General features: G+C 45.7%; 2 protein-coding genes and 2 long non-coding RNA genes across 6 annotated transcripts in view; 2 read left to right on the plus strand and 2 right to left on the minus strand.

Moving 5' to 3' along the window:
- Positions 1 to 5,114: 5,114 nt before the first annotated feature.
- Positions 5,115 to 27,441, minus strand: LOC308596431. Its single transcript, XR_014012529.1, has 2 exons — positions 27,070 to 27,441; positions 5,115 to 5,520 (listed from the first exon to the last, which is right to left on the minus strand). It is a non-coding gene; the product is annotated as an uncharacterized lncRNA (long non-coding RNA).
- On the plus strand, positions 8,672 to 13,270 carry CFL2 (cofilin 2). 2 transcript variants are annotated; one of them, XM_081210602.1, is made up of 4 exons: positions 8,672 to 9,055; positions 11,674 to 11,981; positions 12,071 to 12,147; positions 12,342 to 13,270. In XM_081210602.1, the coding sequence occupies exons 1-4, from the start codon at positions 9,053 to 9,055 to the stop codon at positions 12,452 to 12,454; spliced, it is 501 nt and encodes a 166-aa protein (XP_081066728.1). In that variant the 5' UTR covers positions 8,672 to 9,052; the 3' UTR covers positions 12,455 to 13,270. The 2 variants fall into 2 exon arrangements, with proteins under 2 accessions (XP_081066728.1, XP_081066729.1); XM_081210603.1 differs by lacking the exon at positions 8,672 to 9,055 and adding an exon at positions 9,167 to 9,307.
- On the minus strand, positions 14,011 to 23,479 carry LOC308596151. Its single transcript, XR_014012370.1, has 2 exons — positions 23,342 to 23,479; positions 14,011 to 21,995 (listed from the first exon to the last, which is right to left on the minus strand). It is a non-coding gene; the product is annotated as an uncharacterized lncRNA (long non-coding RNA).
- Positions 23,445 to 27,778, plus strand: part of SNX6 (sorting nexin 6) — a 28,806-nt gene continuing 24,472 nt past the window's right edge. The window contains exons 1-2 of one of the 2 annotated variants that reach the window (XM_081209568.1): positions 23,445 to 23,580; positions 23,779 to 23,826. In XM_081209568.1, the coding sequence (XP_081065694.1) occupies positions 23,575 to 23,580; positions 23,779 to 23,826 (54 nt within the window). In that variant the 5' untranslated portion in view covers positions 23,445 to 23,574. Of the gene's footprint in view, positions 23,614 to 23,778; positions 23,827 to 27,778 lie in introns of both variants that reach the window. The other variant, XM_081209567.1, reaches the window with a different exon arrangement.

Below are 27,778 nucleotides of genomic sequence, written 5' to 3' on the forward strand. Positions count from 1 at the left end.
GACCTGCTCTTCGACTTGGTAGGGCCCCAGTTGTTTATGCCCTAGTTTCTTCTTGGCCAACGACCTGGCCGGCACTGCGTGGGCTGCTAACCAGACCCAGTCTCCCACGTGGAGCTCTTCGCCAACCCTTCTGTGTCTGTCCGCTTGTACCTTGTATGCGTTTGGCCAGCTCCAGGTGGCGCCTCAGCTGATCGTGGACTTCCTGCAGCTCCGACGCGAACGCATCTGCCGTCTGCGGCTCCCCCTCCCCCATTCTTTCCAGTCCCAGGAAGGTTCTGGGGTGCCTCCCGTTGTTGGCGAAGAACGGCGTGACCCCCGTGGACACGTGCTTCGTGTTGTTGTAGGCGAACTCGGCAAGCGGCAGGTAATCCACCCACGTCGCAGGCTGTTGATTCGCATAGCATCTCAGGTACTGCTGCATGATGGCATTGACCCGCTCCGCTTGCCCGTTGGTCTGCGGGTGCCTCGCCGACGCCAGGTTGATCTTGACGTTTAGGAAACCCATCAGCTTCTGCCAGAAATTCGAGATGAACTGCCGCCCGCGGTCGGACAGAATAGACCGTGGCAGACCGTGAACCTTGAACACGTGGTCTATGAACAGTTTGGCGGTTTGCTCCGCCGTGGCCACCTTAGCACACGGAATGAAATGGGCCATCTTGGAAAACAGGTCCACCACCACCAGCACTGCCGTCTTGCCCCTCGAGCTGGGCAGATCCGTGACAAAGTCCAGAGCCACCCTTTCCCAAGGTTCGACCGGAGTATGCAGCGGTTCCAACAGTCCGGCCGGCGGTCTGTGCACTGGTTTGGCCCTCTGGCAGGTGTCACACCTCGCCACGTAGTCTGCGACCTCCCCTCTCATTCCAGGCCACCAGAAATCCCTGGCTACTAATTCCACCGTCTTCTCCTTGCCAAAGTGCCCGGCCGTGGGCGCGTCGTGCAGCTGCTGCAGCACCCTGGCGCGAAGGTCGTCTCCCGGCACGTAGATGGCCCCTTTACGGATGAGCAATCCATCTCGTAGCTGGAAACCGTCGGCCACAGCCTTGCCCCTTTGCACCTCTGCCATCTTTGCTTGCGCGAAGGAGTCATCCTGCAACGCTCGTCGCACCGCCTCCAGGTCCACGGTGGCCGCGGCGCACGCCCATACTGTTGGTGCGAAGATGTGCATGGCTGCCGCTGGCGTTGCGTCCTCCAGATAGTGTGGCTTACGGGAGAGGGCGTCCGCCATGATGTTAGTGTCCCCCGGGACATACTCTATGCGGAAGTCGAAGTTCGCAAAAAACTCAGCCCAGCGTATCTGCCTCTGGTTTAGGAATTGTGCCGTGCGCCAGTGCTCCAGATTCTTGTGGTCCGTGCAAACCTGCACCGTGTGCTTGGCGCCGATCAGGAAGTGCCTCCACGCTTTGAACGCTGCATGAATGGCCAGCAACTCCCTGTCCCAGATGGTGTAGTTCTGCTCGGACTTGCTGAGCTTCCTGGAGTAAAACGCTCCCGGCCGCCACACCCCCTGCTGGTCCTTTTGCAGCAGGACCGCCCCCACGGCTCTGTCCGAGGCGTCTGTCTCCACCCTCATCGGCCTGCTGGGGTTGACGTGAAGCAGCTGCTCTTCCGACGCAAAGAGACGCTTGAGTGCCTGAAAGGACTGCTCCGCCTCCTCTGTCCAAACGAACTTCTTTTTCTTGGAGCTAAGCGTGTCTGTGATGGCCGCTGTCTGCATAGCGAAGCCCTTGATAAACTTGCGATAGAAGTTCGCAAAGCCGACAAACCTTTGGACCTCTTTCCGGTTGCGTGGGCTCTTCCAGTCCAATACCGCTCGAACCTTGGCGCTGTCCATGGCGAGCCCCTTGTCAGACAACTTGTAGCCCAGAAAATCCACCTCCGTCACGTCGAATTGGCACTTCTCCAGCTTGGCGTAGAGCCTATGTTGCTTTAGTCTGGTCAGCACTTCCTTGACGTGCCTGTCATGCTCCTGCTGCGATTCCGAAAAGATCAGGATGTCATCTAAGAAACAGACGCACGTCTTGTAGAGAAGTCCCGCCAACACGTGATGCATGAAAGCTTGAAAAACGTGGGAGCCATTTTGCAGTCCAAAAGGCATAACTCTGTATTCGTAGGTACCCAGTGGCGTGAACATGGCCGTCTTCCACTCATCTCCCTCCCGCATGCGAATGAGGTTGTACGCCCCTCGCAGGTCTAATTTGGTGAACACTTTTCCCTTCCGCACCTTCGCCAGGAGGTCGTCGATTCGGGGCATGGGGAAGTCCGACGGCTTGGTCACACTGTTTAAAATGCGATAGTCCACGACCAGTCTTTTTTGGGGCGTGTCTCGCTTTTTAACAAAGAATACAGGACTGCCCCCCGCTGCCTTGGACTCTCGGATGAAACCGCGCTCCAAATTATGATCGATGAACTCTTTGAGTTCCTGCAGCTCGTCCTCCGACATGGAATACAGTTTCCCTTTAGGCAGCGCCGCCCCCGGCAGCAGGTCAATTTTGCAGTCATATGGTCTGTGAGGGGGTAGCCTGTCCGCCTCCTTCTCGCAGAAAACTTCCAAAAATTCTGCGTACTTGTGGGGAATCGCTTGCAGCGTGCCTAGCAGCAGCTGTGACTCCTCTTCCTCTCCTTCCTGCCGGTGCACGATGCAGTGTTCAGCACAAAAGGAAGAGCCGAAGACCAGCTGCCTCTGGTACCAAGCCAGCGTTGGGCTGTGCTTGTCCAGCCAACTCATTCCCAATACAATGGGCGTATCCGATAGTTGAGTGACATTGAAGCTGATGATTTCTTTGTGATTCCCAAGTCGCATCGCCATTGGCGGCGTCTGCTTCACCACTTGCCCCCCTAGCAACTCCCTGCCATCCACCGTGACAACCTGCAGGGGCAGTGTGGCCGGCAGCAACTGTATAGCGTGCTTGTCGACAAAGTCCTGCCCTATAAAGTCCGCGTTGCTGCCCGAGTCCACTGTGATGGGTACGTCCATGGTGATTCCATTGGGCAGCTGGAGAGATGCGGTGAGCCTCACCACTGGTTTGGGCGGGAGGGGGTTCACGGGCTGTAAAATCTCTGGGGACTGCGGCACTAACACGTCTGGCTGGGCCCCAGGGCCTCTTCCTCCAGCCAGACTGCTTCGTTTCCCTGCTGTGTTCCTCCTTGCTGCGTTGCTGCAGTCACCATTGCCGAGGCTGCAGTGAGCTTGTGGAGCCTCTGGGGACACTCTTTCGCCATATGCCCTGGCTCCCCACAGACGTAACACTTCCTGTTCCCTCTAGGAGGCTTCGCTTTCACAGCTGCCGGTGCTAGGGCTCTGGTTGCTGACTGAGCCCTTGCACCTCCAACCTCCATAGGTTCGGCTCCTCCTCCTGGCGGAGGCGTGGATTGCGCCCGCGCTGCTTCTCTGGGAAGGAAGGAGGGGCCCCTGGCTGGTTCGCGCCCTCCACGCCCTTCGTCCCTGCTCCACGGGCGTTCTTCCAGCCTCACCCCCACTGCCAGTGCCCTCTGAACGACCTCCTGGGTGGTTCGGGGTCTCTCCCCCCTCGCGATCTCATCTTTAATCGAGCTGTGCAACCCCTCCCAAAAGAGGTCTCTTACAGGGGCCGAATCTCTGTCCCACTCCAGGGCACTGACCAAGGCGAAAAAGCGGGCATGGTACTGCCTGACGCTGGCCCTCCCTTGTCTTAGCCCATGCACCTCCTTCCGGGCAAGATCCACGTCAATGCTTGATAAAAAACACCCATCCATCGCTTTAATAAAGGCATCTGCATTCTGGAGCGCCGGATCCTTATCTCTCCATAAATTGCGTAGCCATGCTTTAGCATCCCCATGCAAATGAGACATGATGAATCCCACTCTCTCTTGCTCATCTCTAAAGTCTTTATGCAGCAGTTGCAGTGCGCACAGTACGTCTGCTCTAAAGTTGGGATACTGTTGCAGGTTCCCATCGAAGTGAGAGACCAGCCCGCCGGTTCGTCTCGCCAACCCAATTCCCTCCTGCCGGGGTGTCTGCTTTGTCAGCACGTCTAACCTGACCTGGAGATCCCTGCAGGCGGCAGCTGCCTCCTCCTCTCTCTTCCTGGATGCGAGAGCCTCGGCAGTCAGTTGTGACACTGCTTTTCTGAGTTCCTCTATCTGCTGCTCAGCCGTCATGTTGTCTGCCGTTTGTGAGCTAGCTAGTAGGCACCTGCTTCTCTCCTCTCCTCGAGGCTGTAGATGCCCACTTTTAAAGTATGACGGAGCTTACTGTCAGAGCTGCTTCAAGATCCTAGCTCACAGAGGATCACGCTAGCCAGCGGTCATTAAGTAAAAGTCTTTATTGAGTTACAGTTTCCATTCTCAAGCTGCTACTTGCAACTCTACGTCTAATGGCTAGATCGGCGAAGCTCCGTCTGAGTCTCCGCCCCTTGTGCACCAACTTAATATCCTAGCCCTGCTCCACCTTTTCCGCCTGACTGTCCTCCTCTGGGTCCCTCTACCCCCCGGGGTTTCTTCCTTCCTGGATTCTTCTGACGCTGACCCGGACCCTCCTGCCTCCTTGCGCCGGGCTTTAGGACCTGGTTCCCTTTCCGGGCTGCTTACTGCGCCGCCTTCCTCTGCATTTGAACTTGGCGCGCGCGCCCAGCCTTCCACTTTCCTCTTAACCGTTTCTTCACTCCCCGATGGAGGTGTGGCCACTCCTGACTCATGCCCTCCCTCCTGTGGTGAGCTGCCAGCGCTTGCCCCCTGGCTCCCTCCTTCTTCCCTGCTCCCTGGCGGTGACGCTGGTCCCGATTTCCAACTGCTCTCCCCTGAGTCCCCTCTGGCTCTATCTTCCTGGGGTGCCCCCCTAGACTCCCCCCTTGCCCTGGCCACTGGTGCTCCTTTCTGTGAATCCTCTGATTCACTGGAAAGACTAGGAGATCTCGGGTCGTCGTCATCACTCATCTTTTCTTCTGCCTCCTCCCCTTCGCTCTCTGTTTCCTCCCTTGGCCTTGCCTCTGCTCCTAAACCCCTGACAGGTACGCATACCGCTAAACATTTTGTGAATCTGTACTTTTGTCCATTTACTGTATTTTTCCCAATTTGAACTATAAAATGGTGATTTTCTTGAGTCAAAATGAGAGTACCCCTAAACCTTTTTTTAAAAAAAGAAAAAAGAGCACTGCCTGGCTTACTAGCAGCACATGTGAAAAGGATTTAGGGGTCTTGGTGGACCACAAGCTTAACATGAGTCAGTGTGATGCAGCAGCAAAAAAAAGCTAATGCTATTTTGTTGTTGTTTAGTCGTGTCCGACTCTTCGTGACCCCATGGACCAGAGCACGCCAGGCACTTCTGTCTTCCACTGCCTCCCACAGTTTAGTCAAACTCATGCTGGTAGCTTCAAGAACACTATTCAACCATCTTGTCCTCTGTCGTCCCCTTCTCCTTGTGCCCTCCTTTCCCAACATCAGGGTCTTTTCCAGGGAGTAATGCTATTTTAGGCTGCATCAATAGAAGTACAGTGTCCAGATCAAGGGAAGTAATAGTACCACTCTATTCTGCCTTAGACCACACTTGGAATACTGTGTCCAATTCTGAGCAGCACAATTTAAGGATATTGACAAGCTGGAACTTGTGCAGAGGGCGGCAACCAAGATGATCAAGGGTCTGGAAAGTAAGCCTTATGAAGAACGCTTGAAGGAGCTGGGTATGTTTAGCCTGGAAAAGAGACTGAGAGGAGATATAATAGCCATCTTCAGATATCTTAATGGCTGTCACATGGAAGGGGGGCATGCTTGTTTTCTCCTGTTCTTGAAGGTAAGACTTGAGGCAACGGCTTCAAGGTGCAAGAGAGACTTTTGACAGTAGGATCTGTTTGGCAGTGGAACAGACTTCCACAAGAGGGAGTTTTTAAGCAGAGGTTGGATGGTCATGTGTCGTGGATGCTTTAGCTGAGATTCCTGCATTGCAGGGGATTGGAGTATGACCCTTGGGGTCCCTTCCAACTCAAGATTCTGAGTCCAACAACATCTGGAGGGCCACAGGTTATCTATCACTGTTTGGAAGGCATCTAACTTGCAGACAGATGGAGAGCTGAGCAGGATAAGTACTCCTGAAAACTGGCTGAAGTCTTGGCCATGAGCAACAATGTGCTTGTAAGAATGTTCGTTTCATTTACCTTACCTATTAATGTGAGGTGTGCTGCGTAAATTTAAATGGACCACAAGAGAATCTCACCCCTGTCTGTAAAGCACCCATGGGAATTGCATTTTTTTACAGGTCAAGCATTGGCATAACTTTATACTTATACTTTTATAAAGCCATTATAATAGAGAGCCACCCAATTACTTTTTATAATTTTCTTTCTTGATAATTTTTGCCCATGAACAAACACAGAACAAAAAAAAGTAAGCCTATGGTACATATTGCTGTGTGCAGTACATGTGTATCATTTGACTCTTGATTCTTGAGTAAAATACAAAAAAGTACTTTTCTTTCCCCCAAATGTAAGGCCCTTGTAACATCTCCCTGTCCTCCAATTCCATATTGACCCACAAATTAGCTTTATTTCCATGTAATAATGCCAACAATTGCCTAACTTGGAAGGCACTAAATACCAGAAGTAAAGTATTATGGGGTCTCCTGCTGCTATGTGCATCCATCCCCCCTTTGTTTTTTCTCTCTGCCTTTTATCATTATCTACCACTTTGTAAATTTATATTGTGGTATATAAACTGGTAGTACTTCAAAAAGGTATGCCAATTTTGGTTACCACTTTCATTTTAATTAGTGCTATTTTGCCAAGCCAGATTTTTGGGAAGATTTTTCCATATACCTGAATGAAGCTTGCATGCTCTACTCCAACCTTCTTCAGCCACAGTCCCCATTAGCCACTGGTCAGGAATGATGGGGGTTGCAATCCTTTCAACATACATTGTGGTGAACATCTTGCAGTTACGCAGGACTCAACATCAGCTAGACATTACGAAGTCTACTAAGCTGCTTGATTGGGCCTCCTCAGTAAATGCTACCATTTAAAAGAAACCTAAAAGGGTAAAGGGACCCCTGACCATTAGGTCCAGTCGCGGACGACTCTGGGGTTGCGGCACTCATCTTGCTTTATTGGCCGAGGGAGCCGGCGTTCAGCTTCCGGGTCATGTGTCCAGCATGACTAAGCTGCTTCTGGCAAACCAGAGAAGCGCACAAAAATGCCATTTACCTTCCCGCTGGAGCGGTACCTATTTATCTACTTGCACTTTGTGCTTTCGAACTGCTAGGTTGGCAGGAGCAGGGACTGAGAAATGGGAGCTCACCCTGTCGCGGGGATTCGAACCGCTGACCTTCTGAACAGCAAGCCCTAGCCTCTGTGGTTTAACCCACAGCACCACCCGTGTCCCTTAAAACCTAAGCCACACTAAAACTGCGGTTGGTGGCCAGCATGCACCTGCTTAAATTAATTACTGAATAAACTTGCAGATTTATTAGATTGTATTTCAGACTGCTTTGAAATGAATTTAAATCTGCTTTATTTTCTGTTTTGATATATGCTACATCTTGTTGTGTGCCTACCTTCATTCTGATAATTTGCCTTAGCCGAGTTGATGTTTTTTTCCTGTTAGTCCCTTTGGTCAAGAGAGCGATCTAAGCTAAAAATGAAAGGCATGCCTCTGTTATTTGGTGCTCCATCTGACGCAGGTGCCTTCACTCCTTCAGCAACTCTGTTGCCCCTTCTCTTTAAGTCACAAGGTGGCCCAAACCCAAGTGCTGGCTGTCCACAGAAGCACTCAGAAGAGCCGGTGCAGTACAGTGTGGTACAGTGGTTAGAATATCGAACTAAGATGGAAAGCAGGCATAGGTGTAGCCAAGGGGGGCAACTGCCCCACCTAAATCAATAAAAATACTTACCTGAGGTTCTGCCCCCGCAACATAAAGCCTGCCCCCCCAACATAAATCCGGGCTACGCCCATGGGAGCAGGGTTCAAATCCTCACTCGGCCATGAAACTTACTGGGTGACCTTGAGCCGGCGGTCACTGCCTCTCAGCCCAACCTACCTCACAGGGTTGCAGTGGGGATTAATACAGGAGGGGGAAGAACCAGGTACGTCACCTTGAGCTCCCGGCAGAAAACGACGGGATATCATTGCAATGAAGTAGAAAGAATAGTCGACAGTTGCCTGTCTGCGAAGAGCTGCCGCCTGCGCTTGCTCCCCGGCCCCCTCGCTCCGTCGAGAGCGCGGAGAGGGAAGCAGCTGGTCATCCTTCCTCACGGCTCCCTCAGCGGCCCGTTGAGCGAGGAGGCCAGGCTGGAGGCAGCTGCAAGAGCGCCCGCTGCTTCCAGGCGGTGCCCCGGTGGGCCGCTCCCTCCCGGGGAGCGCCGGCGGCTGCAGCAGCAGCTTCGCGGCCACCTCCGCGGCTCCCCCTCAGTCTGCGGCTTGGCCGCGCAGCGGAGGAGGGAGAAACAGCCGAAACGAAGCAGCACCGAGAGAGGGAGGCGAGCGAGCAGCTGAGGCGGCTGGAAAGCGCCGTCGCCGCGCGGCCGCCCTCAGCTCGCCTCCGCTCCGTGGGCTGCGGAGGGGATGTGGGCGAGACTGCGGCAGGTGGCGGCTGCGCGACGGCGCTCGCCTTCGGGTCAGCATGGAAGCGGGCGAGGGAGTTGTAGGGCGGCCCAGCGGGGCGGGGCGCAACCCTAGGAGTCGCCCTGTGGCAGAACAAAGCCGGAGGATGGCGCGGGGAGGGGTGCCTAATTCTCCTCAGGAAATCCCCCTCCGTCCTTCCTTCCCGTTAGGGAAGTTTCCTCGTCGAAAGAGGAGTGGGGGCGTCGTTCACGAGGAGGAGGGAGGTGGGCGGCCCTCCGTCCCCTCCCCATTTTGTGCTCTGCAGGGCTGGGCCGGGCCTGCAGCACGTGGTGACAGAAGGCGGCGCCCATGTGACCGGCCTTTCCTCCCCCCGCTTTCCCCTCCAGCCCCCCGCCTGTCTCCTCGCCTCAGCCCAGCCTGCGCTTTCCGAGCTGTGCTGCGAGCAGCGTCAACCAGACCCCTCCGCTCCATAGGCAGCAAGCAGTAGGAGCAGCCTCCGCCATCACCGCCGCCACAGGGACCCGGCACCATGGTAAGGGCGGGGCAGCTTGACTCGCCTCAGCGTGGCCCGGCCGGCTGGTGCCCGGCAGGGTGTGGGACTAGGCCCCCCGCGAGGGTGAGAGGGGCTCAGCGGGGCCCGCGGCCTTTGGCGGCCATTTTAGTCTAATTTTAGCCCGGGGAAGGGGGACCGACCCTCTCCCCCCCCCCGCTCCACCGCCGCCCCAACTCGTGGCCGGCGGGCGGCCCGCTTCCCGGGGAGAAGCGCCCGCAAGTTCTTCGCCTTGTGAGTGACGGAGGGGTTTTCCACGCATACGAGTCTCGCACGCTTGGACGGCTGCTTTTTCTCGCTGTGCTTTATTCTTTTCACAAGTCTGCAAGCCCACGCACAGCTCCACGGGCGAGGAAGCAAAATAAGGGGCGGCTGCGCGTCTGGTTCCTTCCTAGGTGTAGCGGGGGGCAGCGGCTCTTTGTAAGATGGCAGGGTATACATATGTCCCTCTTCTCGGGTTGTTGCTTTGAAGAGTGAGGACCAAGTAACGGGACAACTTAGCTTCACACATCCTTTCGTTCCCTTCCGTGGAGCCATAGGGACAAGTGTGTCGTGGGCGCGTGTAATGGGGCTTGGCTCCCCCTTTCTTTTGAAAGGGCTCTTTTTTCTGTGTTATGGTAAGCTCCGTATATTTCATCGTTGGGGAATGATACGTGTTATGCCCCGCTTGTCATTTGGGAGAAGCTAGTGGTAGCAAATCTCTTGTATCTCTATTTATGGAAGGGTAAACGTATGCGGGAGCCCAGACCACGGAGAAAGCCTTGGTTCCTTTTGCTTGGCTCTGAAACGGGAGTGAAAGAGCAGGTTTTGCCGCCTCCTTCATTCTCTGCCTCTTTGTGGGGGCTAATCGTTTCCAAGAGTATACATATGACACAGCGAGGATGGTCTCCTTTTCATTTTGGGCTTAAGTGCCTTAGAGTGGAATTCCCCCTTTCTCGTAGTGCGTTGTAAGAATATAGGCTTTCTGCTTCTTAGTTGGGATTGTGATGCCAGTGGGGGTGGGTGGAATGACGCATAGTTGGGTTTGCCCCTCTCCATTGTGTCTGAATGTGTCAAGGGGGGTGGGGAAGGAAGCACCAAGCCGAGAGATGGCTGCTTCCTTTGTTGGAGTGCTTTAATCATAATTTGTGGGCAGGGTGCTCTTAACTGGGAAAGCTGGAAGGTGAGTGGCACTTACCATTCATTGTGTTTGGATGGTGTCTGGTTTATGGTAGAAATTCAGTGTTTGTTTGTGTAACACATGGGGGTATCTATCTCTCCTTGTGTTCTTGTTGCAGTGTACCATTAGGAGCTCTGCCCTAGAACTACATTGCTGAGAATCCAGCAGAAGGGCAGGAATGTTCTGGCTGTATTTGGGCAATAGTCATTACATTGGCACTAGATGGCTCAAAAACTGACTGGGGCAGGGGGGGGGGGCGTGAGAAAAGAAAAAATGGTAAAGGAGCTGTATTGTCTCATCTTTCCATAGAAGTGAACAATATGGTATAAAACATGCTGGTCCATTATCAGTTTTAATTTTTCTTTCTTTTCTCTCTAAATTTTTGAGATATACAACTAAACTAAATGGAGTGTTTTGGACAAGAAATAGTGTTTGAGAACTAGTTGTAAGAAACATTTTTTTTAAGATGAAGATTCCTACTTTATGTTTTAAATAACAAGTCAGAAATGATTAAATATTTTCTGCCTTCATCTGTCACTGTTCTGCTATATATTTGCAGTTTCTCCTAAACTAATATGCTGTAAAAAGCTTTAAAATCTTTGCTCTTTTAAGGGGGTTGTTTATCTGAAAACAAGTATAGTTAGTTATTTTTAAGTGTTTAAAAGAAAAACCTTTTGGTTCCTTTCCCATGTTACAGCAGTGTCATGGGAGCTGCTATTCTCTGGGTTTACCCCATGATAACATTTAAATGCCCTCAAATATAGGCGGGAACAGTTGCCTAGGCCTTTAAAACAGAATTAGCACTCATTAACTGCAGGCCTATTAACCTACAGCAACACTATAGGATGAAAAGCAGAAACAAACAAAAAAAAAAGGTTATGGGTTTCCAGTGTGCCCTTACAGAACACCTCTGTCCAGTCAGAATGAGAGAGTCACATTTTTGTAGGCTCAGCTTCTATAAGCCTCAATACTCTTGGGAGGAATTGTACATTCTGTCCTTGATTCTTTCATCATGTAGTAACTTCACTAGAATATTTATAGGGTATTAAATAAAATCTAGGAATTTTAAATACATAATATTAAACCTGACACGATACAAAAGGCATTTCTTCTCTTAGAGGCTTACGTCACTGAACAAAACTAGAATAATGACAGAGCTTGATATGAACTACTGCAAATGCATTTGATTATTTCTGTGCAAAATCCCATGTAGTGTTTGCTTAAGCATGTTTACTCATTAGTAAGCCCCAATGAATTCAGTGAGAGTTACTCTTGGCTAAATGTGCTCTTAAATGAGTCAAAATTGCTATCTTAACCTAAAACTAGATAATTGTGTTTTGTTGTGTTGTATTAAGGTAATGATGGCTGGCTTTGGACCAAATTGTATGTTTCTAATAGATGGTGTTTATTATAGTGGATGCTGTTTTGCTTTGTTTTGTAGGCTTCTGGAGTAACAGTGAATGATGAAGTTATCAAGGTTTTCAATGACATGAAAGTACGAAAATCTTCAACGCCAGAAGAGATTAAAAAACGAAAGAAAGCAGTTCTCTTCTGTTTAAGTGATGACAAAAGACAAATAATTGTAGAAGAAGCAAAGCAGATACTAGTTGGTGACATAGGTGATACAGTGGAGGACCCTTATACATCTTTTGTGAAGCTGTTACCTCTGAATGATTGTCGATATGCTTTGTATGATGCAACATATGAAACAAAGGAATCTAAAAAAGAAGACCTGGTATTTCTATTCTGGTGTGTAAATCAAAGGATTATTATTTAAATAGAATTTTGTTTCCAAAATTCAATGGGTTAAATAACAAGTCTTTACTCCCCGTCTGTAGGGCTCCAGAGAGTGCGCCTTTAAAAAGCAAGATGATCTACGCAAGCTCAAAAGATGCCATTAAAAAGAAATTCACAGGTATGAGCAGAAAATATTCCACATGGCCACTTTGTATTTAGCTACTTCCTCAGAGTGAGTACCAATTCCTTTTGGATAACTACCATGTTTAAGCTGCTATTGAAGTAGGCAGGTATTTTGATACTTGAGCAGTAAGGCACTTGTTGCTATGAAAATACTGAACAAATATATCTCTGTTTATTTGTCTTTTTCAGGTATTAAACACGAGTGGCAAGTAAATGGGTTGGATGATATTAAAGATCGATCAACACTGGGAGAGAAACTAGGAGGCAATGTGGTAGTTTCACTTGAAGGAAAACCCTTATAAAAGGACAGACAAGTGCCATCTGGAGCTTCCATTTTTGCAGCTCATTCAATTGGAATAGCATTAGTTCCTTTTGCCCCACCTTCCCAGATCCCAAATACCTGAAGGAGACGTCATTATACAGTCTATAAGTGGTCACCATTAGACTGTTTTTAAACCTGATAGTTTATGTAGAATCCAAGGAATGCCTCACATCATACTCTTAGCCAAAACTGATGTGGGCATTCCTTGCAAATATGTACAGTGAATGTGATAGTTGATGTGGATAGTCTAGCCAAGCAACAAAAGGTTTAAGCTAATTGATTGCCTTTAAAGTATTGTCCAACGGTCAAATGGTAGACTCTATTCAGTATTACTTTACAGTTGCACTTGATCGCAGTTCCATGAGGCTCTTGTGCATTCATACACCTCACCTGCCTTGACAAGCCTTTTTTGTGACATGGCAGCACTCAACACTATGCATTTAAATTAAAGCACTTTTTGTAATATGTTTTATTTCCCTTTCCCAAGGAATGCCAATTAAGTTTCTGTAATTGTCATCAAACTGTTGTAGTACCCCAGTTTTCATTCCTGTTACATGCATATCTTTATAACTGAAGTAGCTGTTAACGATGCCTTTTTGTTTTTCTGTTGAATGTACACTACTGAACAGGAGTAGGAACTATCTGTTTACCATGCAAGTCTTGCAACACTAATGATGTTTTGTAAAACATCAATCATAATGGCAATTTCTGTATAAAAAGAGCCTTAAATGGAACATTGTTTTTGAGATCAAATATATTGGCCACGTTGCAATAAAACTTGTGGCTTATTACAGAATGTTGCCTTGTTTTCATTGGGAACTACAGAATGAAGTGTATTTTAACATTTTGCAGAGTTTTGTTTCAGCAGTACCTCTCCTAGATACTGAACAGTTGCTCTCAACTTCAGTAATGAATCTTTTTATATTTATTCATGATCCCACAGTAGGAATAATTTGAATAAGGGACTTTCTTCTGCAATCTAATAAATTGCCATCATTTGGGGAACAACTGGGGCATCAGTCTACAACTAGCTTATATCTGAAACTTAAAAGGGAAACAATGAGGCGTGTAATGCACTATTACAGAATATCCTTCATAGTTTTACATGTTAAGTATTGCAAGTACCATCTTTTGTTCAGTCACAAGGCAACTCTTGCCAGTTAATTTTTGTGCTAATAGGACTGGAAAGCTTTTGCAGTTACTAAGTCTTGCATCAGGAACATGATTTGGCTAAGAGCCAAGCACTGCTCTCCTTATAGAGAATTTGATCTGCTCTGTGCGAGCAGTCCTCCGTTGGCCAGAGCTATTTATGGCAAACACATGCTTTTGTATCTTGTCATCAGTTCTCCACAAATGGCAAAACTGGACATGATTCTACTGGTATGCATAAAGGAACTCTGTTAGGGAGCCAATTGCTGTTGCAGTGTACATACCACTAGGAGGAATGCTTTCATCAAAGGATAGAAATTGAAAATGGTTAGCAGTTTCTTAAAAGAAGGTAGCAGAGAATAGAAATAAGTTTAAACTGATGTAAACTTCTTTTTTACTTAAGTCTGGAGGAGAAATAGACAACAGTGAATAGGTTTATAAAACAATGTAATTTGTCAGTGGCTCTGTAGAATGTTACTATTTCAAGCTTTCAGCTGTTTCTGACTTATTGGAAGTGAAATGCATCTCTTTTAGTGTACTGAATTCTATTGTAGAATTCTGACTGACATGCTGAGTTGTTAGATGTTAACTTTCCTTGCAAAAAAGGAAAGCTAAAATTCTTTTTTACAGATTAAAACGTTTGATTGGAAAGTGTCTTCATTATCCCACATCTCTTAAATATTATGCCTCGTAAAAACCTGGCTGGTATAAAAACTGCTCCATTTTGTTACCTAGAATGCACTGTTTCCCTTCTAGAATTGAGAAAACCCAAATGCTTGGAAATGAATGTTAAACTTAATAATAATAATAATAATAATAATAATAATAATAATGTGTACCTGAGCAATGCTCATCTGTGTAAAGCACTATTTTTCAGTTCATGTAATCCTCTGCTAGTAATGTCATTTGGTGCTTGCAAATTGTGTTGAACAGATGTCTGAGGCTTTAGAACTGAATATTGAAGAGGAGAGTATGTTTACTTTAAAACTGAGCCCAGTTTTGTATTCATTCATAAGTCTACATGGATTTATGTAAAATGAAAGCTTATTTATATTGACAAAGGACAGAATTCTGCATAACAACTTTGGTCCAAAAAGCATGTTTACAGCTGAGAGTACTGACTGAGATCTGATCAAATCCAGTAAACTATCACTTGCTTTTGGAAATGCTGCTACAAACCTCTTACTGCTTGGACAATAAAACAAATGAGAGACAGCTGGCATGTGTTCCAAATGGGCTGTCAGCTGTTGTTTTCTATCATGCAAAATGACGAAGGCCTCATTGTGACTTAAAAAGGTTGAAGGAAAGCTTCAAAACAGCATCTTGCATGTCTCTCCCATCATAGATGGGACGTTGGGTGTTGGCTTCAGTTACTTTATTGACAAAGAAATGTTAAAATAAAAGTTTTCATGACAGTGCTAAAAATCTGTAGATCCTGCATTTTTGTTTTGAAAGTCCTTTTTGATCTTTGAAAATTGAGCAAATTTAGCTTAAATTTTTAGAACATGAACATGCTTTGTATGGGCTGATTCTAAAAGGAGAAAACAAAACTAGGTACAGTCTAGTATAGAAACTAAGAGCGACTTTAGTAATAACCTTGAATAGCTACTAAGTTGACATCAGATGCTATTTGTTTATCTGACAAACCTGTCCTAATTTAATCTCTGACAGTCTTCCTTAGGTGAAGGATTTCCATGTTTAGTTACTAAAGCAAAGTTTTGAATAATCTGATAACCTGATCAAAATAATAAACTGCTCAATTTCCAGTTTATAGAAGATTTAAGTTTTTATAGAGACATAGTAAAGGATGAATCCCTATTTTGGCCAGCTAATCAAATCTCAGATACCTGAAATGTTTAGGTTCAATAGTACAGTATTTTGTGATTATATACAATGTAGCTATTCTACATACGTGTTAAGAATGGGATAAGTCTACCTTGATTGTAGGGTAAATAGTTAATACACTTTGTAACATTGAATTTTTTATAAGTAAGATGTGTACGATAGTGAAAGGAGTATAAATTACTGCTGTGATATATTGAATTGTGGACCTGACAGATTTAATAGCCCCAAGCTTAGTGAAATGTCAATATTCATTCTTATTACATGGTGCCTTGTAATGGAACATAAACAAAAATACAAATCACTAACCCAAGGTGGTTAGAGTTTCATTTTGATGGTGGAAAATTTATAGAGAAGGGAGGAAAGCAAGAAAATGAAAAAGGTAAGTATAAGGAATGCCTGTGAGGAGAGCTGGCCCACACATATGGCAAGGTGAGACAACCGTCTCAGGTGGCAGGATCCACAGGGGCAGCAGATCCCAATGCAGAACTTAATCTGCCCTTGTTTCTGATGTAGTTCTCCACTCATCCCTTCTTCCCTTGCAGGAAAGGAGAGCACTACTTAGATTTGCCTCAGGTACCAAAATGTCTTGGGCCGGCCCTCCCTGTGAGCTGACTTTTGGTTGAGGGTATGGACAAAATGTTTGTGGAAAATCTCAGAAGCTTGAAAGATGGATGGTAAAAGGTTTTTGGTGCAACAGATTCCATGCTAGGATGTATCTTGCAACACGGGCAGAAAGAAGGGTGGGGCAATGCCATTGTGGGTTTTAAAGGTAAAATGTGTAGATGTGAAATTCATGAACAACTTTACAGTAGAAGCAAGAATTGTGGATAGAATGGGGGAAAGTGAAGCATAACCAGGCAAGTCCCAAGATCAGGTTTTATTCTACCACTAGGATTACGTTGTTAGTTTTTGTCTCTGTATCTGACTGGCTTCTCCCCTATTTCGATTGATCTTTGAATAACCGGTGAGTATGAACATGCTAATATTTTCCCTGTGTCATTAATAAATGCTAGAAAAATAAGGTGCAAGGAGCATTGCTGTATTCAAATAAAGTTTCTTCCATAATGGTTCAATTTCATTTGCCCTGTTGATTGTCAAATAATACTAGTAATATTTATACCCCTGCAAAATGGAACTGTTAATAGGCCCCAGAGAGGAAGAAAATAAATGCTTCCTGGTAGCACATAGCATATGGCCATGTCTTTTGACTCACATCACTGCTGCAAGATTACAAAGCCCTGCTTCCTATTTAAAGTCAGCCAATTTTTAAAGCAAATGTTGGAAACAACAAAACTGTATTCTCTCTTCTCTACAGTAGTCTACTTAAAAAAACAACCCACCATAGCCCTGTTCCATTTAGAATCCAGCTGTCTCACTGATTGCATGAGTCTATAAGAGTACTAGCAAACACACAGATGCACCAACTGCTGTTGATTTATGAAATATGTTTTTAATGGCTCTGCAAATATATGTTGGAGAAAATGGTGTCGCTTGGGAGTAATAGGCAATAGCAGAGTAAATGTTTTAGACATATGTGCTTAGAAAGTGGAAGGAAAAGAGATGACTGCCAGCTCCCTGTAGGTACAACCTATTCATGTTAATATTTTCGCACGCATCTGTGTACGTAGCACACAGTATAGAAAATTTTAGCAACATGAATTGGCATTAGTTTTTTTTTTAAATTTACTTAGCTTTTTATTTACAAAATCTTGAGAACCCATAGTACCATGTACTGGAGTAAGTTTAAATGGCTGCTGATGTTATTACAGAACGTTCTATCCAACTAAGTTTTATGCTGAATAGGCCCATTGAAATTTATGGACTTGACAGTCCTGTCCATTAATTTCAGTGGGTTTGGAGTCTAAACCAGGTGAGGGTAGCCAATGAGTTTTAAACCTTGGTGAGTTAAGGACTTTCTGCATGCAAGACAGGCATCAGCAGATACAGCTGCTTTGTGGGACATTTTCAAGAGAAGAAAAGGCTAAGGAGTAATTCCTACACAACTCCAGAGCAGAGTCCCTAAGACAGTTGGATGGCATCTTGTACACCTTCTGGAAACTCCTGCAACCCAGTTGGTGCCAAAAGTATTGCTCTGCTTTCCTTTGAACCACATCAACAAGGCTGGGAGAGGTGGTTGATATGGGAAGCAGTGATGTGGGCCATTAATTAGAGGTTGAATCCTGAAAAGCAGGGATGTCATCTGTCCCAAGTTCTCACTTCCAGGAGGTGGGGAGGCAGCCTGTCCCGAATAGGGCTGCACACCCCTTGATGAAGCAGATCCACAGCTTGGGGGTTCTCCAGGATTTAACAGTCACTGAAGGCTTAGGTGGCCCCAGTGGCTAAACGTGCCTTTATTTAACACCTTGTATGTCAGCCACAACCCCTTTTGGACAGAAATGACTTGGCTGCTGTTCTCCACGTTCTGGCAACTTCCAGACTGGATTATTGCAATGTGCTCTGTCCTTGAAGATAACTCAGACTTCAGCTGGTCTAAAATGCAACAGCCCAATTACTGGCTGGGGTTCCACTTAGTTCACATATAAACCTGTTTCAAAGCAGCACCCCTGATTATCATTTCACTTCCAGTCCCAATTCAAGGTGCTCACATTAGTGTTTAAAGCCCTAAACCACTCTGGCCCCAAATATCTGAAAGACTGTCTCCCTTCCCTGCAGACCTTAATGGGTGTTAAGACTGGCAGAGGGGGCTCTCTTGGTAGTTCCACAACTAAGAAGCTTGGGATGGTGGTGGCCTGGGAGAGGGCATTCTTTCTGGCAGTCCCTAAATTGTGGAGCTCCCTCCCCACATGGGTGAAACTGTTAACTTCACTATATAGGTATTGGCAAATGCTGAAGATGCACCTCTTTACCCTGTCCAGGAAGCAAGCATTTCACTCTCTGGGATAGAGCTATGTAAAGCATTTTTGTGCCTGTAAAATAGATCTGTACAAAGCTATACTTTCATAATGGGAACAGCTGCTGTATTTATACCATTAGAATACAACCACAGCTTATTTTTAAGTATGCTATACAACAGAAACTCAAAGAAAGGACACTTGGATTCCTGTACTCATTTGATTTACATTAGTTTTTTTCTCTTAAAAGCCAAACATGCTTAAAATTGTAAGGTCTCCTTAGTTTCTAGCAGCTGGACTGCTGGAAGGCTTTAAGGTTTGTAATGTCACCCATACAAGGGAAATTCTTTTTGTAATTGGAGCCTATTCATAAATCTTGCCTGAACTGGTAGCAATGTTAAAATTATACCCTTAGCACCATCTATTGACAATGAAGAGGCTTGCAGCTTAATATTTGTACCTAATTCACATTACACTTACGGAAGCTGGATAAAGTACACTTTGGTTATTTTTTATGAATTTGCAGAGTGAACCTTCTATATTAGTTAAAAGTTTATGTTCTTTCAGATGCAACACCTTTTCACTATACCTAATAAAAATGTATTGTATAAAAACCTGCCTATGCATTTGGTTAGACACAGCTCTCTTGAGAATCCAGGTCATGATGACCCTGGCTACAATCTATTATGCTTACTGTTTGGGAAAGATTCAGCAATGCTGGAGGGGTTGCCAATACAACTGCCAAGTGCTCAGTGTGATAGGTTGTGGGTTGGGCTGGCATGACACAATTGCCACTGTGCTCTTCTTAACAGAATAAGAAACAGATTATTCTTTCTGCTAAGGGAAAGGAGCCACAACTTTATTTTGAAGGAAACCTACAGAATTAGCTTCCCTTCTCATTTTTATTTGCTTGTTTCTAGCATCTGTCACATTTAAAACTCTCACTTCACAATTTTTCTAGAGACAGGTAAGCTCAAATATTTCTTCCATCAACTACTATTCCTGTTTTCATTTACTGAGGGGTTATTTTGTTGGGTGGGGGTAAGTTTATGTTCCCTTTCTACAGATAATAGCAACCTGAGGGGAAACCAGACAATATACTATTCAAGAGAAACAACACTTTTTCAAAACCAACCTTTGATATCCTCAAATATCTGAAGGGCTGTCATATGGAAGATGCAGCAAACTATTTTTTCTGCTGCTGAGCCAAACTGATGGATTCAAATTACAAGGAGATTATGACTAAACAGAAGACTTGTGGTAAGAGATGCTAAGAGCTATTTGACAATGGAACAGGGTGCCTTGGAAGGTGGTAGACTCTCCTTTATTGGAGGTTTTTAAACAGAGATTGAAAGGCCATCTGTCAGGGATTCTTTAGTTGTGATTCCTGCATTGCAGCAGGTTACACTGGATTACCCTTGGGGCCCCTTCCAGCTCTGAAGTTCTATGATTCTATTATATGCAGACTTGCTAAGTGCTTTATTCTCTGGATAACCCTTTTGTAATCATCTGTTTATGACAGCAAGGAAGGAAATAAAATTGTTTATACAGTCAAGCTCTGAATTGCAAGTTCTGAAAGTCTAGGCTGTAGCTGGTAGATGCAACCAGAAGCCTTACTACAATACACACAGTCAGGGCTGTGTGTTCTCTCTTGCTCTTGCTCTCTGCAAAATTCTACAGTTTTCACTAGCAGAAACCGATCATGAAATCATGGGGGCAAGAAGCTTTATCAAGCACTGAAATCCTGCCCTTGTAGTATTGTTTTTGTCCAAGTTTAAACTCTCAGAACATGTTCTTCATTACTTAGTTGGATACTGGTGGCTAAAATTAAGCCAATAGGAATTATTTTTTGGCCATGTTTTACACTCCAGCTGTTTTTATGTATTTGAGTGTTGCTGGTTGGTTTTTTTATATATATATAAAAACTACTGTTACTTCTCTGTGAGCCATTAATCTGAGTGTGAGGAAAACATCTCTAAGTAACCCAGAACACACTGGTAATGTGTCAGTCAAAATTACTTTTGGGTAAGTAAATGCTTACAAGAATGCAACTAAACATCTTAATTAAGGAATTGACCTGTGAATATACTTGTTTGGTTTAGGTTTAGGCATGTTCTCTTGTGTCAACTGTGGTCCAGAGTTGCTGAGAGCTGCCCATATGTATAAGAGTGCAGCTCTGAGAAGAAGAAAATATTTGCAGTTTACATTCTCAGATTTTACTTAATATTTTCCCCACACACCCAAATCCACCAATTATTTATTAAAAGCTGGTTTTAAAAAGCAAACTTAATTAGCATGCCTCCTATGAACTGTGAACATCTGAAATTTGCAAACGTTAGGTCAGCTGCGTGCAATGCAGTGCTCATACTGCTTCTGTGTAAGGACAGAGGATGTGGAGCAGCAGTCTGAGGCGAACTAGTAACTAGGAGACAGGCAAGGCAACAACCACAATACAGCTCAGAAAGACTGTAGTATTCAAGATAGCTCAGTTGATAAGAGCATGAGGCTCTTAATCTCAGGGTTGTGGGTTTGAGCACCACATGGGGAAAAAAAAGATTCTAGCATTGCAGGGGGTGTAGTGATCCTTGGGGTCCCTTTCAACTCTACAATTCTGTGATTCTGTTGGGAAAAGAGGCTTGAAAGATCCCAAGGCAAGCCTGGGTGGAGGCAGTCTGGTTCGTCAATGAAAAGGCTACTTGCTGTTTAGTGGTTCACCACATGGAGTAGCCACTCACAGATTTTAGCAGCTCCTGACATCCTGTTTATCTTCAGGGCACTAACATGGACTTGAAGGACTGAACAATGCTGAAAGAGAGGACTGCAGGCTTTAAATAAGAGCAAGGTAGATGTGTCCCTGCAAGGCTGTTTCTGTGCCTACAGCGTCACTTGAAGGAGAAAAAAGCAGGAATGGCTGCAATGTATGTACTTGAACCACTCCAATCAGGTTGAGGTGCAGGACACTCCAGTGACACTCCCATTTCTGGGCCATGCATCTATGAGGCTAGCAATTGTGCAACAACAGCACCATTTTACTGCCAGGCTCCTTTGATGCGAATGTGTATTGCAAGTAAGCAATGTGCAGCTGGACTATGGCAGAGTGTGGATCACATGTGTGTTAAAACACAACTGACTTTATCGGATTCACATATTTGTGTATACATCCAAAAACCACAGATTTCAACCCAGCTATCAATCTGTAATGTGTTCTATGTTAGACAAGTTTTTGGAAGGCTAACCACAGAGGACACAAAAGGCATTTCTAAAGTCGTTCAATAAGCCATATTAATGATTTACTTACTCAGTCCCTCTCACAAAAGGTTTGTTATCACGATGGCAGGAATGACTGGAGTAAATGGAAATGGATTATATGTTCAGAGCTTTCACATAATATGCATATTTAACATTGCTGAGGAAGATCCTTTGGGGAGGCACACACTTGAGTTTCTAAAGGGCATTAACTTGTTTGAAGACTGAAGGAAGAACCAATTGAGCCAGAGCCAAGAATGGTGATGTCAGTTGATTTAGATGTGGGTTTTTTTGTCTGTTCCTTCCTCTGGCCATCTGCCCTTCAGATGATATATGGCCTATCGATTCTTCAAATGAAGGACTCTCCTCATTTCAGAAGCAAGAATGTAGGTATTCAACCAATTTTTCTGCCTGTCTTGAAAACCAGCCCTAAAAGTGTGAGGCAGGTAAGGAGGCTCAGTCTGTTCCCAGGAGTAGCGTTGGTTTCTTCATAATTGTTTCCTCTACCCAGTTTTGTGTGTCACAAGATCGGGCCAAAAATCTAGCTGTGCTTTTGGGTTTAATTCTATTGTGTCTGTACACCAGTGGAACAGATTTCCACTTGTACAATGGGACTCTCTCTCCTCCCCTCTGCACCCTCCAAAATCTGCTTTAGAAGGTCAGCCCCCAGGCAGATTTGGGGGAGTGCAGGGGATAGGAGGGGAAGTCCACTACATGAACAGGTTTGCTTGTACAATGTTGGATTTCAAATGACCTTGCAGAGAATCTGTAAAGCAACACTTGTTTCTTAGACCTTTTTTTTTTTTTTTGCTTGGCTTCCCACCTCTTCATACAGACCTCAAAGCATGCAGTTTGCTGCACAAAGCATCACTCTTTTTCTTTTAAAAAGACCATATAAACACTGTTGTAATGGTCAAAGGTGTAGCATAACCAATGCGTATTTTATAACAGAAGCAGTGTGGGTTGATATCAGCCCTTATCACTTGAGTGGTTCTGACCTGGCTGTAGTCTCTACACTTCTGAAGTCCAGGTAAGAGTTAAATTAACACATCTGCTGTATTAGGCATAAAGATTTTCAATAATGGAGATGCATCCTTACAGCTGCAATCTTAGATTTGTATATCTCACTGAATTCGAAGAGACATTGAGAGTAAAATGTGCACAGCACTGTAGCCATGGTACTTTATTTGCAAAGTCTTTGCCCTCCTTAAACAGTCTGTAAGCGTGGGAATCGGCTGATATTATTATTCACATTTGACACAGGACGACGACTGCCTGAGAGACAATACCTGAACCTCTCACAGGGTCTGTTTTTACGTTGCAACACCGGGCAGCTGTGCCGAGATGCCTAAACTAAAGCCTTTCTCTGTCAAATGCTGTGTTCTAGGTAGCGTTGCCCACATGATGGGGGCGCATTTAAACTTGCACTTCCCCACCCGCAGTCCAGGGCAAGACCTGCACCACGCGCTCTTTCTGCACAGATCGATCCGTAGTAGCTGCAAGCTGCCGGAGTGGCGCCTGCGGCCCACAGTCCTACAGAGCACGCGACTCTCAAACTATGACAGTGACCATGGAGTCCAATTCGGTCCCCCCCCCCTTTCTTTTTCACTGTTCATTTCTGACACAAAACCCAAGGTCCTGAAGTGCGGGGAGCGGGGCAAACCATGCCCTCCCTACACGGCGTTAAGATTCCTGAGGGAGAAATGTTTCCTTTTATTGTTCCTGTCCTAAAGATGCTTACTGCGCGAAGCATGGCTTGCTGCCTCCTCACTTACCAAGCCTCACTTCCCGCGCGGGCGTTGCTCTCCACACGCCCGTCCCTCGCCCAGAAATAAGACGCTGCCGCGGACACCCACGGCCGACGCCGAGCTCGAGCTCAGCGGAACCCCCTTGTTCGCCGCTGCCGCCGCCTGTCCCCGCCTTAATCCCGCCCCTCCGGTCTGGGCTGCCTGGCGGGCTAGGCCTGCGCTTGCTGCTGAGGGAACGGAGTTGAGGGCTGGGAGCAGCCATGATGGTAGGTTCCTGCGGAGCTCCCGCCGCCGCCGTGGTGAGGTCTTCTGGCCGGGGGAAGGGGCGGCCGGGGGAGAGCGGCGGGGTCGGAGGCCGGCGGGACTAACCGGTTTCCTTTCTCTCTTTCTCCGTCCGCGGTGGGTGATGCCTCGGTCTCTCTCGCCTTCGCCGCCCGCCTCCGCCCTTTTCTTCTTCGGAGCAGGAAGGCTCGGACGACGGCCCAGATTTCCTTTCCGAGGAGGACCGAGGCGTAAGTGCTGGACGCCCCTGACGGGAGGGGGCTTTCTTCCCTGGCGTGGTGTGGGGCTGGGGGGCGGTAGAACAGGTTTCCTTCCGGATGTGTGGGGCTCGCAGCCCCTTTCGGAGTGTGGGGCGGTGGGTGGGGAAGCGAGGGGGGTGAGGCGGCGGCGGCGGCGGCGGCATCGTCTCCCGGGAGGCTTCGCCGCCCCCACCCGGTTCTCCTGCTCCTTCTGCCCAGCTTCGGTTCCCTGAAAACTCCGCGCTGTCACGGGTGGTCTGGATGCACCATCATCCTGAGCTGACGCTGGTGACTCTTAACGGAGTTCTCCTCTCGGATTTAAAATATAATAGCGTTATCATTTTATTCATTATTAACATCGAATCCGCCTTGCGTTCTGATTGAAACTGCCACGGCAGGCAGTTGAGATATTATAAACCACCCCGTTGGTCTAGCTGCAAACACTTTTGCTGTTGCTGCAGCTCCCCTGTTGATTTTATTTTATTTTTTGGTCAGCTTTGCAGAGCGACACACTTTAAACCGGTGGGTGTAGTTTGAACCTCTTGGGTTGGTAGGCAGTGTGCCTTTGCTTTTGTTGAGAAATGCAGAAGAAGCTTAAAGCTATTTTTTTCAAATACTTTTTGACTAGAAAATTATTGTTTATTCTATATTCCCCCCCCCCATCTTCTCGCAAATAGCTCCCGGTGGTATCCAGGATTCATCCATTTCCTTGCTCATTTTGTGAATAGGCAGGGGAGCCCCAGGTTGAATTCTCTACTCAGCCATTAAACTCTTTGGTTGACCTTGGGACTTTCACCATCTCTTAGCCCAACCTAAGTCCAACACCCTGGAGTCCATAACATGGTGACTATAAGCAACCTGGTGTCCTTGAGCACTTCCATGCCCCATGCCATTCCCAATTTTTTATATTTATACTTGAGTCATATTTTTTGTTTGGGGGAGAGCCTCATTTGGGGCTTTTTTGTCTGTATTGTACTTGGTCTGGAGTATGTGTTGATGTTGGGGGCGGGGCAAGTTCTGAGCATCACCAGTTTTTTCTTACATGAAATGGACATTTGGTGTACCCACAGACCCCAAAAGTTGGAGACTATTCAAACTGGCTTTCAAACAAAAGTAAAGAACCAGTGTCATGTGTCCATTGAGGAAAATATATAAACAATAATAAGTGGTTTAAAATGTTTTAGATAGTCGACCCATGCATTTTTTTTTAGCAGGAAATGATCAAAAGAAACTTTTATTGAAGAAGTAAATATTAAAAAGAAATATCAAGCTATGTAACAATAGAAACCGAAATTTTGATGAGTACAGCAGGACCACTTAAGCTGAAGGAAACTATTCTGTCCCATAGCAGTTGACTAGCAAGACATGGGACAGCTATGGTGGGTGATTCTTGATTCTGCTGCTGTTTTCTGTCAGATACAGTTTGGGGAGTCTCATGTTTCTGTTGGTTTAATATTTGTAATCCCAAAAGTGTGTGTAAAAAAACCCCAAACTTTTAAACTGATCTTAGAAAACTTGCCAGACCATTGTTTACTTTCTTATTAATTTTATCCTTCACTTTATTTGCTTTTAAACTTGGTATACATTTTAAATTAGTTTTCAAATTGTTATTTAGCAAAGTAAACAATAAAAAAATCAATAATATATCCAGCTAAGGGTAGGACATAAAAACCTATACATATTAAATAAAAAAAATGCTAGCAACCATATTTCTGTAGATGACATGAGGAAAGAAATCTAAAACAAGACTACATGAAATAAAATCCCACCATACTGAATAGAAATGATCAGGATCTTTCTGTCCCTTGAAGAACCGTAACTTATTTGTTAAGAAGGGAATGTATAAGAACTGGAAGAAAGGGGAAATCACAAAGGAGGAGTAAACACAAGTAGTCAACAGTTGCAGGGGGAAAGTCAGGCTGGCTAAAGCTCAGAATGAGCTCAGGCTTGCAAGAGAAGTTAAAAATAATAATAAAGGTTTCTTCAGCTATGTCCAAAGTAAGAGGAAGAACAAGTACCGTAAGTGGTAGGTCCTCTGCATAGGGAACACAGAGAAATGCTGTTGGGTGACAGAGAAAAGGTGGAACTGCTCAACTTTGCCTCTGTCTTCACCCAAAAGGAAAGCAAGGGAGGGAGCTGCAGCCCAAGATTGGAAAAGAGGTAGTAAGGGAATACATAGCTACTTTAAATGAATTCAGATCCCCAGGGCCTGATGAGCTGCATCCAAGGGTACTAAAGGAGCTTGCGGATGTAATTTCTGAGCGTTTTTTCTTCGAGAATTCTTGAAGAACAAGTGAGGTCCCTACAGACTGGAGTTGGGCAAATGTCCCCATTTTCAGGTATCTGAAGAAGTGTGCATGCACACAAAAGCTTATACCCAGAACAAACTTAGTTGGTCTCTAAGGTGCTACTGGACAGTTTTTTTATTTATGTCGACTGCGTCAGACCAACACAGCTACCTACCTGAATCTAGATAATTCAGCAGTCGGTCTGTGAGCATTTGGAAAAGGATGCTGTGATTACTTAGACCCAGCATGGGTTTCTCAAAAATGTAATGCCAGACCAATCTCATTCCTTTTTTGGATGAAATTACAAACTTGGTGGATCAGGGAAATCCTGTGGACATAGTGTATCTTGATTTCAGTAGTTCTTTTGATAAAGTCCCTCATGATATTCTCTTGAGGAAGCTGGTAAAATGTGGGTTGAACAAGATAACTGTTAGGAGGATTTGTAGCTGGTTGACTGACCAAACCCAAAGAGTACTCATTAATGGTTCTTTGTCATCCTGGAAAAAAGTGACAAGTGGGGTGCCACAGGGTTCTGTCCTGGGCCCATTGTTCAACGTCTTTATAAAAGATTTGGATGAAGGGATTGAGGCGATGCTCATCAGATTTGCAGATGACACCAAACTAGGAGGTTTCAGATTCAGAATTCAAATGAGCTTGACAGATTGGAGAACTGGGCTCAAGCTGACGAAATGAATTTCAATTGAGACAAATGTAACATTCTGCACTTGGGCAGGAAGAATCAGATGCACAAATATAGGCTGGGGGACACCTGGCAGTACATGTGAAAATGATCTAGGGGTTTTGGTGGGCCACAAGCTTAACATGAGTTAACAGTGTGATGCAGCAGCAAAAAAAGCTAATGCTATTCTAGGCTGCGATCATAGAAGTATAGTGTCCAGATCAAGGGAAGTTATAGTTTTACTCTATTCTGCCTTAATCAGACCACACTTGGAATACTGTGTCCAATTCTGGGCAGCACAATTTAAGGATATTGACAAGCTGGAACTTGTGCAGAGGGCGGCAACCAAGATGATCAAGGGCCTGGAAACAGCCTATGAGGAGCACTTGAAGGAGCTGGGTATGTTTGGCCTGGAAAAGAGGAAACTGAGGAGATATGATAGCCATCTTCAAATATCTTAAGGGCTGTCACATGGAGGAGGGTGCATGCTTGTTTTCTCCTGCTCTTGAGGGTAGGATTCAAACCAATGGCTTCCGTTGCAAGAAAAGAGATTCCGACTAAACATAAAAAAAACTTTCTGACAGTAAGAGCTGTTCAGCAGTGGAACAGACTCCCATGAGAGGTGGTGGACTCTCCTTTCTTAGATGTCTTTAAACAGAGGTTGGATGGCCATGTGTCATGGATGCTTTAGCTGAGATTCCTGTATTGCAGGGGGTTGGACTACATGACCCTTGGGGTCCCTTCCAACTCTTAACATTCTATTATTCTAGTCCAACCCCCTGCAGTGCAAGAATGCTTCAGGCTCACACTAACCAGCTTCTGCTCCCACATGTGCCTATGCATTTTAGCATTTTATGATAGCTGCATCCGAAATGATATTTGTGCCATACTCTTATTTAGGATTCATGCATAACTACATCTAGTAAGATTTTTTTTTACATGTGGATGTGAATGTTTGCAGGATTTAATTTCTGAT

The sequence above is a fragment of the Podarcis bocagei genome (genome assembly GCF_964188305.1).
Source record: "Podarcis bocagei genome assembly, chromosome: 1".
Classification (NCBI taxonomy): domain Eukaryota; kingdom Metazoa; phylum Chordata; class Lepidosauria; order Squamata; family Lacertidae; genus Podarcis; species Podarcis bocagei.

Bases quoted from the DNA above. Each gene is read 5' to 3' on its own strand.
- CFL2 (XM_081210602.1), top strand. The intron at 11,982-12,070 runs GTGTGTAAATCA...CCCCGTCTGTAG, and splicing joins GACCTGGTATTTCTATTCTG to GGCTCCAGAGAGTGCGCCTT. The intron at 12,148-12,341 runs GTATGAGCAGAA...TGTCTTTTTCAG, and splicing joins CATTAAAAAGAAATTCACAG to GTATTAAACACGAGTGGCAA.